The 17,153-nt window shown below is 32.9% G+C and overlaps 1 protein-coding gene across 1 annotated transcript; it reads right to left on the bottom strand.

The window, feature by feature from the left end:
- Nucleotides 1-282: 282 nt before the first annotated feature.
- On the bottom strand, nucleotides 283-1,558 carry LOC107961193 (transcription factor bHLH162). Its single transcript, XM_016897399.2, has 3 exons — nucleotides 1,383-1,558; nucleotides 928-1,251; nucleotides 283-482 (listed from the first exon to the last, which is right to left on the bottom strand). Exons 1-3 carry the CDS (start codon nucleotides 1,473-1,475, stop codon nucleotides 390-392), a joined length of 510 nt encoding a protein of 169 aa, XP_016752888.2. The 5' UTR covers nucleotides 1,476-1,558; the 3' UTR covers nucleotides 283-389.
- Between the last annotated feature and the right edge of the window lie 15,595 nt (nucleotides 1,559-17,153).

Genomic DNA, 17,153 nt, shown 5'->3' with positions numbered 1-17,153 from the left:
TTGATATTTTTATACGTTCCAGTGTTTTACACAAATTGTTTCTCCTACATTGTTTGTATATATTGAGTCACAAGTAAACTCAAAACAAATTCAAGAAAAATGACCATACCATAATAAATAATTGGAGTGCATTTAATATTATTAATCATATTTATTTACCAATTTAAGTTTCTTTTTACTTACAATTTAAACTAATTTATTTTATTTTAATTTAGTTTATAATGCATACATGTTATTATTATTAGTTATAAACTATTTTTTTTAGAATTATTTGAACGACACACTTTTATTCTAAATACGTGATTTATATACTCACACATGATATAATTCTTTGTAACAATAATAAAGATTTTTTTTGCTGGTAGAAAATAGCTAATTCAATGAGAACTTTATTCTTCAATCACAATCCTCAATCTCTGAAGCAATCTTGAACGATCAATTCCATTTATATAACTGATTCCATTTATATAAGTGATTGCAGCCTGTAGAAAAACCAAGAATGCCAAGGTTTTAGCATTAATTAAAAGCAATATATATATATGAACTAAAACATTTATATTAGATGAAAAAAATTGATGAATACGTTCAACACCATTTTATTTTGATGAATATAGTGAATAATATATATATATATATCCATGAGTAAAGCTTTGTCGAATCTACTTATTCTTTCAAAATTAAGGTTATTACTTACCAACATTCTAGATATACAAAATGAAGCAAATGCATTATAGTCGGATCTCTGGTTCTAAAAGGTAGAAACCAGTTTACATTTTTTTCATTAATGTATTAACAATTTTATTATTGAATTTATCTATATTTTATGCACACAAAGTTTTGAATCAATTCCATATTACGAAATGTGTAAAATTAATGTGAGTGTCTCTCATATATATTTGAAGGAAAATGGAAATATTAGAGATTTACCTCACAATGAATGGTAAGGATGTTCCTATTGCTTCCATTACTATACGTAAGGGTTAGAACTTCAGCTCCTTCTTCTTGAATGATTCTGATAATCTCATTCAACGAAAGATTCAACTCGGATTCCGCACTTAGATTTATTTCCATACCAGAAACATGTGAATATTCTGATATGTTTATAACTGGGGACATCATCGTCCTCCTTCTACTTGTCCCTATGTTACCCTCTTCAAGTTGCAACCTCCTTTGGTTAAGTCCCTCTAAACGTGTTCGAATCTGGTTTATATACACAGTGGCTTGCTCCAATCTGTCGGGAATCGCCGACCTCTACAAATGCAAAAAAAAAACAACAACAACGAAACCCATGTTCAAACAAAGAGAAAAAATCACACTAGAAACATGAATCCAGACTTAACTGAACTAAGAAGGAGGAGGAGGAGGACTTAACAACAACATACTCGAGTGGTGGGAGGAGGAAGGAGAGAAAAAAGCCTGGAAAAGAGATGTCTCATGTTGGATCTCCGCTCCCTTTCGATTAAATTCCGGTTCATTTTCGATAATTGAGATAGGTAGGGTTTTTTTCTCTGGTCTCTCCAGGTATTTGATCTTTGATTATATATAAGAATTACGATATACCGGTTCCAACCCGGAAAACGCGGAACATGAATCTTTTTGCAGCTAATTACAAATAACAGGCGTGGAATTTCCTTTTTAGTACTGTTGCCAGACTCTCCTGTCGCTTTATGTTTCCTTACGCCTCAATTTTCTTCCGACTTGGCCCATTGTTTCTTTCTGGGAACCCAACAAACAGGGATTCTTATCATTTAATTAATTAATTTTTAAATATTGTTTTATTACTATTCACAAATCGGCTCTTGGCATTTTTGGACCTAGATGACACAATAAATTAGACCCCTTTAAATATATATATAATGTAATGCAATAAAAGTTTAAAAAATTTTAAGACCTTAAAAGATAAAACATTTATAGTAAAAAATTAAAAATTTTATTATTTTATTTTAATCTAAAAAAATTTCTATATGAAAAATTAAAAAATATTTTTTTTAGACCTATCTTATTTTAAACAGCACTCTCAAACAACCCCAGGCCTCGCATGATATTACTATGTGTATTAATATTTGTAATCGAGAGACCATTAGTCAGACATATTTATGGTTGATGACAATCCAGAAGAAAACTTTGCTACATTCTTTGCTTGTGACCTACTATTTACATTGCACTTGGAAAAATATTCAATTCATGAAAAAATGTGGTTTTAAAATTTTATTTCTTTTACTATCACTCATCTTGGTTGATTTTCAGTGTTAGATTTATTTATCGGTTGAGCTATTTGTTAGGCTTAAAGGCTCACTCGAAATTTGAGAAGGTTTGGGTAAAAATATTAAGCTCGAAAAATGAACTTGGGCAAAAATTAAGCCCATTTAAAATATAGGCTGAACTTGGGCTTGAACATTCAAGACTCAAGCCCAGCCCAACCCATTTTTAAGTTTATAATACTTTATACTATGTTATGTTTATATATTATGAAATTTATAACACTTTTAAAAAATAAACTTATAGTGAATATATAATATTACTCTAATATAAACATTAAAATAATGCGAGGATAGTTATATAAAAAAATTTAATAAATAAAAATATATAAAACTATTAAATATTAAATTTAAATAACATAAATATTTTTAAAAAATAAAAATAATATGGGCGGGCCTAAATAGGCTTGGATTAGTATTTTACAAATATGAATGGGTTTGAGTAAAATTTTAGGCCCATATTTGAGGTCGAGTCGAGCTTAGACAATCATAAATTATATTAATATCATGCTTAGGCATAGCTCGACCCATGAGCTCCTCTATTCAGGGTTTGTGGTTATCCCTCCCAACAATGTTGTCTCTAAGGATTGAACTTCGGTTTTCCCCTTTGAAATGTAATGTACTTTACCATTACAGTCGATTTGATGAAAATTAATTGTCAATATTATTAGGTTTGAATTTTTCGTGATTTTGTTAATAGAATAAATTTAGTGTTAACAGTGTATTTGTTAATTATGCGTTTAATTCATCAAATACAATTCAAACAATGTGATGTAATTCAAGTTTTAGAGTTGATTGATAATATTATTAACTAATTATAAATTTTCATCAAATTAATTCTAAAACTTGAATTAAACACAAAAATGTTAACATTGTTACCTTCATATATATGTGCCAAAATGTATAACTTTTGTCAAATACATGTACCACATTTGATATAAAAAATACAAATACTACGTTAAAAAGTATCAAATTCAAATGCCAACTTATATATTAAATCTAAAAAATTAGAAATGAAACATTTAAATACATAGATTGAACTACTTGTCGGACCAAAAAGACTTGGCTCATACAAGATTAAGTGTGGGCTTGGATTGACGGTGAGTTTATCTATGGTTAGTGTAAAAAAAAGGTAATAGTGATATTAGATATTGTAGTGATACTATAACGTGAGATAAAAAATAAACTAAACACACCGTACCATCCATCTAAACTCACAATATAAATAATAATTTTCTAATACAAGCTAACTCAATCCAACCCTAATTAATATTTATCAATTAAAATTTTATGTTTTATATTTTTCTTTACAACCATATTAGAATCAATAAATGGAGAAGGAAAATTAGATTAAAAACACAACCATTCTATCTTAAACCTAAACTTAAATCATATGAAACCGACACAGTTTTTTCAGACTAATTTGATTGGTAATTTTTATTAATATATATTTTAAATTAATGTTTTTATAATTTGATTTGATTGGTGGGTGGATGAATTAGGCGACCAATTTTTTATTTGATTGAATTGTCTAATTTTATTAAATAAATTATTAAAAATTATAAAAATATAAAATTATTTAAAATAAAATAATTGGTTTCACTCGGTTCTTACCAATTCACCAATCAACTAATTTTACTTCTTTCTTTGCTCGATATACTAAACGATTCTCAATCCAACTAATCCAATCTGATTTCAATTACTTTATTTTTAAACAACCGTTTGATCTTTCCGATAAACCTAACAGATCCCAACTTAGTAAATAATAGCGTAATAATAATAATAATAATAAACTATTACCGTATCCAATAATAGCGTAATAAAATAGAAGATACTTTAAATTAGACTTGTTAATGGGTTGGATTACCTTCCTAAGCTTGAAAGTCCACTTAAAATTTGAGAGGGATTGGGCAAAAAAATTAAAATCTTTTGAAATATGAGCCGAGTTTAGGTTTGAGCATTCAAGAGTTAAACCTGGCCTAGCCCTGCCGACTTTTAAGTTTGTAAGGTTTTATATTATGTTATTTTTAAAAATATATTATGTAATTTATAAACATAAAAATAAAATCTATAGTAATATATAATAATACTATAATGTAAACATTAAAAAAGTTAACATAATCAAATATAAAATTTTAATGAATAAAAAATCATTAAATATTAAATTAAAAATAATATAAATATATAATTTTAAATTTTTTTAAAATATTATAAGCTAGCCAAAAATAAATTTAAATTAATTATTTATAAATATAAAAAAACTTAAATAATAATTTTAAACTCATATTTCAGATAAATTGAGCCTAAACAATTACAAAATATATTAACATCGTATTTAAGAGAGAGAGTTTAAATAGTAAAAACGTTTTATGCCATATAATATATGTACTATAAGCACTGACGCAGCATATTCAATAGTTTTGATCACGTGCAAAGCCGCAACCCAGTATTTATTTTCTATTTCAAGTTTTCAAATCTAGTTTCTAACTTTGATTTTGTTTTCAACTATGATTTGTCAACTCTTAAATATGCGCCTGGCTATATTTGGACATAGGGTGCTGTATAATAGAAATTGAGTTTTCTAGGAGTAAAACTATAATTTATTTTTTATTTAAAAAATTGATAAATTAATATTTATATATTAGATAAAAAGTAAATTAGTTTTTTTGTTATATTTATTTCTACTATTAAAAACTGATCCTTATATATCAATATAAGGTACATACAGCACACTATATGTAATTATTTGATTATTCCGTTAACCACACTAATTTTTAACAGAAATGATTAGATTCCTCTTTGAATGTACAAGCACTAATTTACTTATTTTCGGGTGAATACGGCAAAATATAATCTGACTACTAATACTATGACCTCTATAATATTTTTGCTGATATAATAATCTAAAACTTAAATAATTTTACAAATTTTCTTGATGTTTTAAAGGATTAATATTTTTAAAATCCGTTATATTTTGAATAAAAAAATGTATTAATAAAAATAGAAACTTTATCACTTGTGTATGCATGTAAAACTATGTATTTGGAACACAAAAATGTGTTTAAAAATAACATATAATAAATAATAAAACATATGATTTGAAACTAATTAATAATATCACATGAAATATGTACAATATTAAAATGAAAATATTAGATTAAATTGTGAATAAAGTGAAATTTAAATAGACTAAGAATACTAAATGTAGGGGTGAGTATTTGATCGAGTCGAGTTAAAAAATTTCGAGTTAGTCGAGTTGATGAATCCTATTTTAGCAACCAAACTCAATTTGAATTTTTTTCCTAATCGAATCTAATCAAGTCAAAAAAATTCGAGTCAAGTCAAGTTGAGTTAACGAATCCTATTATTTATACACAATGTTGCATTTACATTGACCGATTATTTAACTAGTAGACGAAGTACAAGATTATTTAACTACTTAATGAGTAAACATTTATCAAAACGACGTAGTTTTGCCTTTTCTTATTCGGATTTTTGGACTACTTGAATTGTGTAATTCATATTCGAGTTAAACCGAAAAAGTTAATTTTTTATTCGAGTTGATTCGAATAATTTGATTAACTCAAATAACTCAAACTATTTAATCCAAAATTTGAATTTTTTATCGAATTTTTCGAATTGAATCGAATTTTGCTTACCCCTAACGAAATGTATTCGATTGTTTATCATGGTATTGTTATCAATATTGAGTTGGATTCGATTAATATTATTAATATATATAATTGATGGATGTAAAAAAGTGAGCATAATAAAATTAAAAATATATAAAGAAATGTTCAAATAAATCATTGATTGAGTGGTCAATTTAAGACTTTTTAACCCATTTTTCATAGGATTGAATCCCACCATATCCATATTTTTATTAATTTTTTAATTTAAATGACTAAAATACCCTCAAATAATATAACTTATTTTAAATATGAAAGGACATTTTAGTAATTTTCTTAATCGAGTTGGTGTCCTGTTAACTTCTGACATCAACTCAATCAATGATTTAAATAATAGTATAAAGAATTTTGAGAATTAATTAATAATATATATATTTATATATAGCACGAGTTTGGAGAAACTTTTGAACTAATGAGAATACCCTTTTATTTTTCACCATATTATATAATTCACATTTAAAAATCATTATAATATTTAATTTAGAATTATTAGTTAAAAAATTAAAATAAAATAGAAGTCGTGATAATTGCACATTAAAAAATATTAGAATTTAAATTACAATTATTAGTTAAAAATTACACTACTTTTAAATTAAATTTATCACTCAGATAGAACTCTAAGTATAAAATATAATAAAAAGTTTGTTATAATTATAATTTACAATTATTTTTTTTATATTATGTTAATTTTATTGTTGTAAAATAAAATTATTACTTGAATAGAATTCTAAACATATTAATTAAAATTAGAATTAATTATGCTAATTAAAATAAAAAATATCATTTTATGCTAACTACTGCAATTAAAATAAGATATTTAAAACATAACTAAATATTAAATATATAAAAGCAGATAAAATGTATATACCATTAAAAGCTAATATAATAAAAATATAAAGTAATTTAAAAATCATATAAACAAATATAATTACATAAATTAATAAAATTTGAAACTTCTCCAAATGAAAAAAAAATTAACAAACATGTAAAACTCCTTAAAATTATGATAAATAACTTCTCTTTCAAAAAATAGATCAGTATAAAATGAGAAAATTAAAATTTTAAAAAAGAAACCTGGGTGGAAAATAATTTATAAACGAGATTAAAAATAATTTATTTACTTTCCTTGATTTTTAATAGTTTAAAAATATTTACCCATGGTCGATTGAGTCTTAACTCGATTGACATTGGTATTGTTGTCAGTGCAGGAGGACATGAGTTCAAGCGTGTTGAAACGTGTTTATCTTCTTATTTAAAGGTTGAGGTGGATTATACGTAGTTCTAAACATTCTATCAGCTTAGAAACTTTCAAATGCTTTCACAATTAAATTAAATGTTGAAAAAAATATTTACTTGCGAATTTTTCAAGAAAATTAAAATAAACTAATTCATCAAATTATCAAATTCAATTGTTATTTTTGTTACTTATTTATCAATATAAATTGTTAAATTAATATTTTTTATCATATAAATTGGGGTTGATTATTTTCAACTCAACAAATTTAATTATAAAGTTTAACAATGATAATTTGATTAAGTCACTGTTTGGCAATTGGCTAATAGCTGATTGCAATGATTGGTTTGACTAACTAATTCTATTAATTGTTTATTTAAAAGTGTTTGATAAAATATAGATGATAGTTGATAGTTGAAAGTTGATGTGTGTAAAATGATAAATAAGGGCATTGTAACAACCCATTTTCCAGTGGTGTTGGAAACAATGGTTTCGGTACCACAATGTCGACGAGTGAGTTCATAGATATATTTAATTAGTATTTATGAGTTAAATATAGTATAAGGAATCATGATTTAATAAATTTTATTTATTTGGTCAGTTAGTTGATGTACAAGTGGTGTATATCGAAAGTCAAGTGGTTTTGAAAAATGAGGTATCGAAATCTCATTTTTTTAAATCGAGTGTAACACCCCAAACCCGGCCTGGACATTATGGTCGAATCTGGCGAAGTCACATGAGAATGTTTTAGAAAATGAATTGACCTTCAAATCTTTCCATTTATTAACTTTTATTTGGTTCGGGTATCTGAGTTCTAATTGATTGATTCAAAACATTTCTTTTAAGCGAAAGCTTTTGAAACCCAAATAATTAATTTTAGGCAAAAAAAATTTTATTTACGAAAACCTTTGTTTTTAGGAAAACTGTATTTTGATGAGCTGTAGTTTAAATAATCACAAAATCATAATAAGTCCCAAATTAAAACCAAACAGTCCAAGTCCAGAATTACATCAAAACCCAAATAAGTAATAAAAACCGGATGTAATCAGAAAAACACTCTAAATATTTACGTGTGGCCACCCACGAGTCATCCGCCTCACCGATTCGTCAAGTCTGGGGATTAACTACACAGATTAAACAGAAAAAGGGTAAGTTTTCGCAACTCAGTGTGTAATTACCACGGATAAACATGCATACAGACATACATTAGATCATAATCAGAATCAGTCTAGGCCAGAGCCCTTTACAGAAATCAGTGTAAGCCTTGGTCCACTCAGATACAGATTCAGACATATATATTAGGGCCTTGGCCCATTTTAGATATAGTATGCCAAACAGTATGATTAAACAGAGTCCTACCCACCAGCCTCTACACACCAACTCTGTCCAACCCTACACACCATGTGGGGATAAAATCGACCCACCCATCCCTACACACCATGCTGTACCAAATGCGGCACATAATCAGATAATTGCAGTTGTGCTGCCAGATATCAGGCTTAAGAGTCTTTCAGAATATTTCCTCCATATACATTAACCCAACCCCGATGTAATACATGACATGCAAATAAGTAATTAACATATCATACATACAAATCGGTGCGCATGCTAAGGCACGTATAAAACATAGTCAAATCACGAAATTAGGGGTCCAGTAACTCTTACCGACCCTACAGTAGGTCCCAGTCGACTTGGGCGACTCGAGCAACCATTCAGAGTGTTTCAGAAAATTGGGCTCACATGCCGGCCTAACCTAGAATTCCACATGCCAGTAGCATGTACCCGTGTAGCTCACACAGCCTAATTGGTTAAGCTCATGTCTCACACACAACCTCACCCGCCATCACAAGGCTATGTCATGCGCCGGTGTCTTACGCGCACGGCTTGGCTTTTTGATCACAAGCCCATGTACTGCCACACGTCCTGTCACACGGGCGACCACACGCCCGTGTGGCATATATAGTTTCATTTTTTAGGTTTTGTCGATTCTTATTTTCTATGTTTTTTAATACACACCTGGTGTAGATTCGAAACTAACGCAACCATGAGCACTCCAAAACCTAAATTTGACCAGTATAACGTCAATTCAGTCACTTGAAACTTTATTCAAAAGAAAAACGCACGAAAAAACCAAACGCTAAACTCACAACTGTTACCTTCAGTCGATCAATCGAGGTTTTGGACACCTAAAACGTCGATTGGAGTCTACCAACCCCTTGATTATCTCCTACCAACAACAAAAAACCTCTCTTAACTAATATTCAGAAAAATGTTAAAGTTTAGTAAATAGCAAAACTTACCAAACCAATGGAAAGAAAAAAAGTTTCACATAAAAATGAATTGGAAAAGAAATTAAAGTAAAGAAAGAAAAATAACAGATGAAACAAAATGGAATTTCGGCAGCAATGGTGGAATTTGGGGACGAATCGGTAGCAAAAATCCTTTCTGTGAAAGAGAAAGAATCAGTTTTTTTTTAAAAGAAAAAACGTGAAGAAACTAAAATTCCCCCACCAGACACACTTCCTTTAATTTTCTCACCCACAATCCACACAAACTCAACCACTACAAAATCCCAATTGTTTCAAACTCCTCCCCAATGCCAGTGACAAAAATATTAACTTCAAAGCTTGTGCTAGAACTCGAACACAGGACCTCTATCACACCAACACTCTATTTATCCACCAGACCAGCAGGCCCATTCTGTTATACTTTTACCAACAATTACTTATAAGCCTATTAACCAAAGATAGGGCTTAATTCATAAAAATGCCAAAATTTAACTCGAGTAAAGCTTGAACTTGGGACGTCTCACACATACCCAGAACACTTAACCACTGAAGTAGATACACATTTGTGTCATATTAATGGCAAAAGTAGAAACATAAAATTTAGGGCGTTACAACTCTACCCCCCCAAACTAAAAGAAAATTTTGGCCTCGAAATTTACTTGATCAGAATAGATAAGGATATTGCAGGCGTATCGAATCCTCCAGCTCCCAAGTAGCCTCCTCAGTGTTAAGATTTCGCCACAGCACCTTCACCAAAAGAATAGATTTCCTTCGTAGAACCTTAATACCATAATCTAAAATCTGAATTGGCTCCTTCTCAAACGTTAGATTTGGCCTAACCTCAATCTTCTCCACAAGAACAATATGCGTAGGATCAGAGTGGTAGCGCCTCAACATAGAAACGTGGAACACGTCATGAATCTGATCTAACTCTGGAGGTAGCTCTAATTGGTAGGCGACTGACCCTACTCGTTTCAGAATTCAGTATGGCCCGATAAATCTAAAGCTTAGCTTACCCTTACGACCGAACCTCATAACCTTTTTTCATGGCGAGACCTTGAAAAAAATGAAATCTCCCACAGAATATTCTATCTCTCGTCATTTTAGATCTGCACAAGGCTTCTGCCTATCCGAAGCTGCTTTCAGTTGATCTCAAATCAAACGGGCTTTATCCTCAGTCTCATAAACCAATTCCAGACCCAGAATACGTCGTTCACCCAACTCAGTCCAGCATAAAAGAGTGCGACACTTACGACCATACAGTGCTCCATAAGGTGGAATCTGAATACTCGACTAGAAGCTATTATTATAGGCAAACTCGGCTAACAGCAGATGGTCCTCCCAGCTGCCTCGAAAATTAATAATACAGCCTCTTAAGGTGTTTTCCAGTATCTGAATTACCCTCTCCGGCTATCCATTTGTCTGAGGATGGAAAGCAGTACTAAAGTCTTATCTCGAACCTAGAGCCTCATGCAACTTTCCCCAAAACCTAAATGTGAAACGAAGATCCCTATCAAAGATGATCTAGACATGTACTCCATGTAGCCTCACTATTTCAGAAATGTAGATTTTAGCCAATTTCTGTAGAGAGAAGTTTGTCCTAACTGGGATGAAGTGTACAGACTTGGTCAATCAATCTACGATGACCCAGACAAAATCCTTCTTAGTGGGTGTTAGAGGTAACCCACTAGCGAAATCCATTGTTACTTGCACTCATATCTACATCGGTATCTTAATCGGCTGCAGCAACCCAAAAGGTAACTGATGCTCAGCCTTAACTTGCTGATAAGTCAAATAGCAAGCAACGAAGTCAGCAACCTCATGCTTCAACCCTGGCCACCAGTATAACTCTCAGAGGTCTCGGTATATTTTGTTCCTACCGAGATGCATAGCATAAGGGCTACTATACACCTCCCTTAGAATCGTCAATCTCAAATCCTCATCACTCGGTACACAAATCCAACCGCAGAAACACAGTATCCCATCACTGTTAAGCCCAAAATCAGTAGTAACGCCACTCTCAACCTGAAAAAAATGCAACTCAAGAGACTTATCCCCAATCTGTTTATCTCTGATCTGATCAACCCATGTCGATTTAACTTGAAGTTCTGCCAACAGACCCCCATCGTCGAAAAGACTAAGTCGAGCGAACATCACTCTCAGATTAGTCATTGCCCTACGGCTCAAAGCATCAGTCACCACATTGTCCTTACTGGGGTGGTACTCGATAGTGCAGTCGTTATCCTTAAGTAGTTCAACCCGTCTATGCTGCCTAAGGTTTAACTCCTTCTGAGTGAGGAGATATTTGAGGCTCTTGTGATCAGTGTAGATAATACACCTCTCAACGTACAGGTAGTGCCTCTAGATTTTCAAAGTGAAGACTACCGCTACCAACTCCAGATCATGCATCGGATAATTAGCTTCGTGAGTCTTGAGTTGACGAGACGCATAAGTAGCCACCTTTTCGCCTTACATCAGAACACAACCTAGACTCACATGCAATGCATCACTATATACCATAAAGTCTTCACCAGGCTCAGGCTGTATCAGGACAGGAGCCTGAGTTAAAATGGTCTTGAGCTTATCAAAGCTCTCCTACTGTACATCAGTCCAAACTAAAGGAACTCCCTTACGCAGAAGCCTAGTCATCAAAGCTGTGATAAAGGAGAACCCCTTTACAAAACGCCAATAATAACTCGTCAATACCAAAAAGCAGCGGATCTCAAACACATTCTTTGACGTTTCCAATCTAACACCACTTTGATCTTACGAGGATCCACTCGTATCCCCTCCACAGAAACTATATGCCCGAAAAATGTTACTTCTTGTAGCCATAACTTACACTTACTAAACTTCGCATACAATTGTTTCTCTCGAAGAGTCTGTAGAACCACTCTGAAATACTTATCGTGCTCGTCTTCAGACTTAGAATACACTAGGATATCATTGATGAATACTACCACAAACTGATCTCGATAAGGCTAGAACACACAGTTCATCAAATCCATAAATGCCACTGGTGTATTAGTCAATCCAAAAGGTATAACTAGAAACTCGTAATTTTCATATCGAGTCCTAAATGTCGTCTTATGCACATCGATCTCCTTAACTCTCATTTGATGATAGCCCGAACGCAGATCGATCTTAGAAAACACAAAGGCCCCTCTGAACTGGTTGAATAAGTTATTTATCCTCGAAAATGGGTACTTATTCTTGATCGTTAGCTTTTTCAACTGATGGTAGTCGATACACATCCTCATTGTCTAATATTTCTTTTTTACAAACAGAACAGGTGCTCTTCACGAAGACACATTGGGACGAATAAACCTACGATTTAACAACTCTTGAATCTGAGCTTTAAGTTCCGTCAGCTCTTTCAGTGCCATTTGGTAGGGCGCAATAGACATCAGAGCTGTGCTAGGAATCAACTCAATCCCAAACTCCACCTCTCGGCTCAGAGGCAACCCTGGTAGTTCCTCAGGAGAAACTTCTGGAAAGTCCCTCACAGTTCTAATGTCCTTAATCGAAGAGTTTCGAAAATCAGAAACACTGATGTAGGCTAAGAATGCCTCACACCCTTTCCATACCAACTTTTCTACCACCAATACAGAGATTAGATTAGTCAGATAATCTTGTCATTCTCCAATCACAACTACCTTATTGTCCTCCTCAGTCTTCAAAACGACCCTCTTTGTCGTACAATCCAGACTCACTCGATGCTTGACTAGCCAGTCCATACCTAGAATCAAGTCGAACTCCCCAAATGAAAGCTCCATCAGATCAGCCAGAAATACTGTCCCTTGAACCTCTAACTAGACATCTTTAAATAGTTTACTCACTTGAATTGATTGCCTCAAAGGACTTACAACAGTCACCTCACTCAAAGTATTCTCAACCATAATTCCTAAAGTTTCAGACACAGTGCTAGCTACATAAGAATGTATAGAGCCTATTTCTATCAGTGTAAGGTAAGGTATATTATAAATTAAAACGTACCCGTGATGACGTCCGGAGCATCTCAGTCCTCAAGGTGACGAGTAGCATAAACCAGTGCAGGCTACCTCGCGTCAGTCGGACCAATACCTATGCTCGGTGTTCTCTGTAATCGGCCTATGTCGTTACCACCCCTGGCCTGACCTCAACCCCTAGATGGCTGCTGAACTACCTTTGGCGATTGTACAATACCAAAACCCGAAGCTTACACCTAATCAATTCTCAACGAACAATCTTGAATTCGGTGCTTAGTTGACCCACATCTTAAACAAACCCAGTAGCCCTCCAACACTCGCCCGAATGGTGCCTACCGTAATGCCAACAAAGCGCACTGCAGTAGGTGTAACAGAAGGCCCAACTCTCATTGGCGTATCAAATCTAGCATTTTTCTTAGGCCTCATCCCAGAATTCGAGAGCTCCCTCTTATTCTTACCCCTTTCGCGATCTCTGTTTTGGCGCTCCGCGCACTTAACATCCTCAAGAATCTTGGCCTTATCGACCAAAACAGTAAACTCACGCTCTCTTTGTGGAGCTATCAGCACTCTCAAGTTATTCCTAAGGCCGTCCTCAAAATGGACACATCTCTCATATTCAGATACCACTATGCCTCACGCATAACGACTCAGTCTCAGAAATTCGGCCTCATATTCGGCTACTGAACGATCTCCCTGCGTGAGATTAAGGAACTCCCGCCTCCTAGCATTGATATAAGTGGCCCTCACGTATTTACTCTGGAAGGTTGTCTTAAAGAATTCCCAAGTCAGTTGGTTAGGCTGGGTGCCCCCCTTAACCGTCAACCACCACTGGGATGCCTCATCACGAAGCAGAGATACAGTTCCTTTAAGCTTTTGCTCAGCAGTAAAATCCAGGTTGTCCATAATTCTATTTGTGGCCTCCATCTAATACTTGGCCACGTTAGAAGCAACTTCAGCCATACCCTTGAATAACTCAGCCCCATTGAACCGGAGTCGTTCCGTAACTGACCCACGGCCCCCAGATCCAGTGTTGGGCCCAACGACTCTCTCTAAAATTCATAACATGGCTTAAGACAGTGTGTCGTCCCCAGCTGTACGATCATGAGACCTAGACCCAATCTCTGTCGCAGGTGATAACGGCATCTCGCTAGTATCCAGATTCAGAATAGTATCAGATGCCAAAGACTTAGCTCGAGTTACGGCCCTTAGCACGACTTCTAGTACCCCTTCCATGAGTACCACGTATGCTCATCGTAAATTTTAGAATTTATTTGTATTAACAGTTTTATGCATTAGTTAACAGTTCCGATATTTTATTAATAGATATTTTATGTAATACAATATTAGAATGTTCAGAGTTCGTTATCACGAGTCGTAGTCTCACTACAGTTTTCAGTATGGTTTACTACCTATAGTAGTTTCAGATTATACTACTATAGTATTGTAAAATAAATAGTATAAATTTCAAACAACTTACAGGATCGGCGTGGAAGACTCAGTGAACCATACACTCAACCAGAATATTTGAAAACATTTGGAAATAGTCTTTTAAGAACAAATTTTGGAGCCTAAAATTCACAGTTGAGTTTTGAACCTCACTCTGATACCACTAAAATGTAACACCCCAAACCCCGCCTGAACATTATGGCCGAATCTAGCAAAGTCACATGAGAATGTTTTAGAAAATAAATTGACCTTCAAATCGTTCCATTTATTAACTTTTACCCAGTTCCGGAATTCGAGTTCTAATTGATTGATTCAAAACATCTCTTTTACGCGGAAGCTTTTAAAACCCAAATAATTAATTTTAGGTAAAATCGTTTTTATTTACAAAAACCTTAGTTTTAGGAAAACCGTATTTTGATGAGTTACAGTTTAAATAATCACAAAACTCTAATAAGTTTTAAATTAAACCAAGCAGTCCAAGTCCAGAATTACATCAAAAACCCCAAATAAGTAATAAAAATTAGATGTAATCGAAAAAACAGTCTAAATATTTACGTGTGGCCACTCACGAGTCCTCCGTCTCACCGATCCGTTAAGTCTGGGGATTATCTACATAGATTAAACAAAAAAAGGGTGACTTTTTGCAACTCAGTGTGTAATACCCACAGAAAAACATGCATACATGTAATACCCCTACCCGTATTCATTGCTGGAATAGGGTACGAGGCATTATCGGAGTTTACGAATTAATTTTTTTTTCAATTCAACATATTTTCATGATAGATTCATGCATTTATATAAGATAATGTCATCACATATCTATAACCAGGTTTGTTAACCATACTAATGGCTAACTTTACATTCATTTCACGTTAACATTTACTTTGTTAGCTTATACATGCCATTGATTTCCAAAATAAAGTTTCTTTATATACCAAAATCCTGAGGTTGACAGTGTGATGTGTCTCCGACCAAATCCGACCTCCGAGCTCTTAACACTACAAAACAGGGAAAAAGGAAACGGGGTAAGCACTTTGTGCTTAGTAAGCTCATGTAACAAGAATTATACTTACCTAATATTTTCAATACAATATAATAAACATTCATATATCCATTCAATGCATTATTACCCTAACATGCACAAACTCAACATTCAAGTTAGTACAATAATTTCCATGCATCAATAATATATATATACCATGATTGATGTACTCATCAATACCATGATTTTCATTCCCTTATTATTTTTCATATTTATCCCGTTGAATTTATCGGAATTTCGATGGATTTTCAGAGGTACACTTTTAGTGTACAATTCCGGGTCCGTCAATTCATATTCATGTGCGCACATTTCCATTTCAGAGAGCACACTCCCGTGAACCTCAACCTTGCAGCGGGATTACCAATCCAGGCTAAATCCCCTGCAATATAAACTCATAGAGTATTGTCGGGATTACCAGTCCAGGCTAAATCCCCTGCAACGACAATTACTCTAATGAGCTTGGATCTGAATTACCAGTCCAGGCTAAATTCAGACCCTAATTCGGATTACCCGTCCGAGCTAAATCCATTTTACACATATTCTTCGGGAGGGCTATATCAAGATAGGATCACCCGTCCGGGCTAGATCCTTTTTACCGTCGATTCCTTTTCAGAGATCCATCGAATTTTCCTTTCATTCAACCGGGATTTCTTCCCATTTTATCAAATATATCAATGTTTCATTAATTTTCATACAATGAACATTCAAATCATATTCACATCAACAACATACAATCTCAAGCAATTTATGAATATAATTCAAGTTACATGAACTTACCTTGATACTTGTTTGTAAACAGTAAAAATCTATTAATCCCGAACTTTTTCCTTTCCTCGATCTAGCTTCGTATTTGAATCTTCTGGATCTAAATAAATAAATTTAATTATCAATTTAATACATTTCATGTTCATATGCAACATTCTCTATAATTCAACTATTATTTATAGTTTATTCAAAGCTGTCTACTTGAGTCATAGTCACTAAATTATTTATAACTTGAGCTACGGAACTCCAAAATAAGATCCGTTAATTTTTCCTGAAACTAGACTCATATATATTTTTACCATAAAATTTTCAGAATTTTTGGTTTAGCCAATCAGTACAGTTTATTCTTCAAAGTCACCCATGTTCTGTTGCCTAACAGTTCTGACCCTTCTTCACTAAAAATAAATTATCTCTTTATACAGAATTCAAATGATGTTCTTGTTTGTTTCTATTAAAAATAGAC

This window comes from Gossypium hirsutum, chromosome A05 (genome assembly GCF_007990345.1).
Source record: "Gossypium hirsutum isolate 1008001.06 chromosome A05, Gossypium_hirsutum_v2.1, whole genome shotgun sequence".
Taxonomy (NCBI): domain Eukaryota; kingdom Viridiplantae; phylum Streptophyta; class Magnoliopsida; order Malvales; family Malvaceae; genus Gossypium; species Gossypium hirsutum.
This window is presented reverse-complemented; position numbering and strand designations above follow the sequence as displayed.

What these genes read in the sequence shown, in the direction of transcription:
- LOC107961193 (XM_016897399.2), bottom strand. Translation starts at nt 1,475, where the DNA reads ATGAACCGGAATTTAATCGAAAGGGAGCGGAGATCCAACATGAGACAT. An exon ending in TTCCTCCTCCCACCACTCGA is followed by an intron (nt 1,252 to 1,382) that starts GTATGTTGTTGT and finishes TTGCATTTGTAG; the next exon opens with AGGTCGGCGATTCCCGACAG. An exon ending in TCCTTACCATTCATTGTGAG is followed by an intron (nt 483 to 927) that starts GTAAATCTCTAA and finishes GTTTTTCTACAG; the next exon opens with GCTGCAATCACTTATATAAA.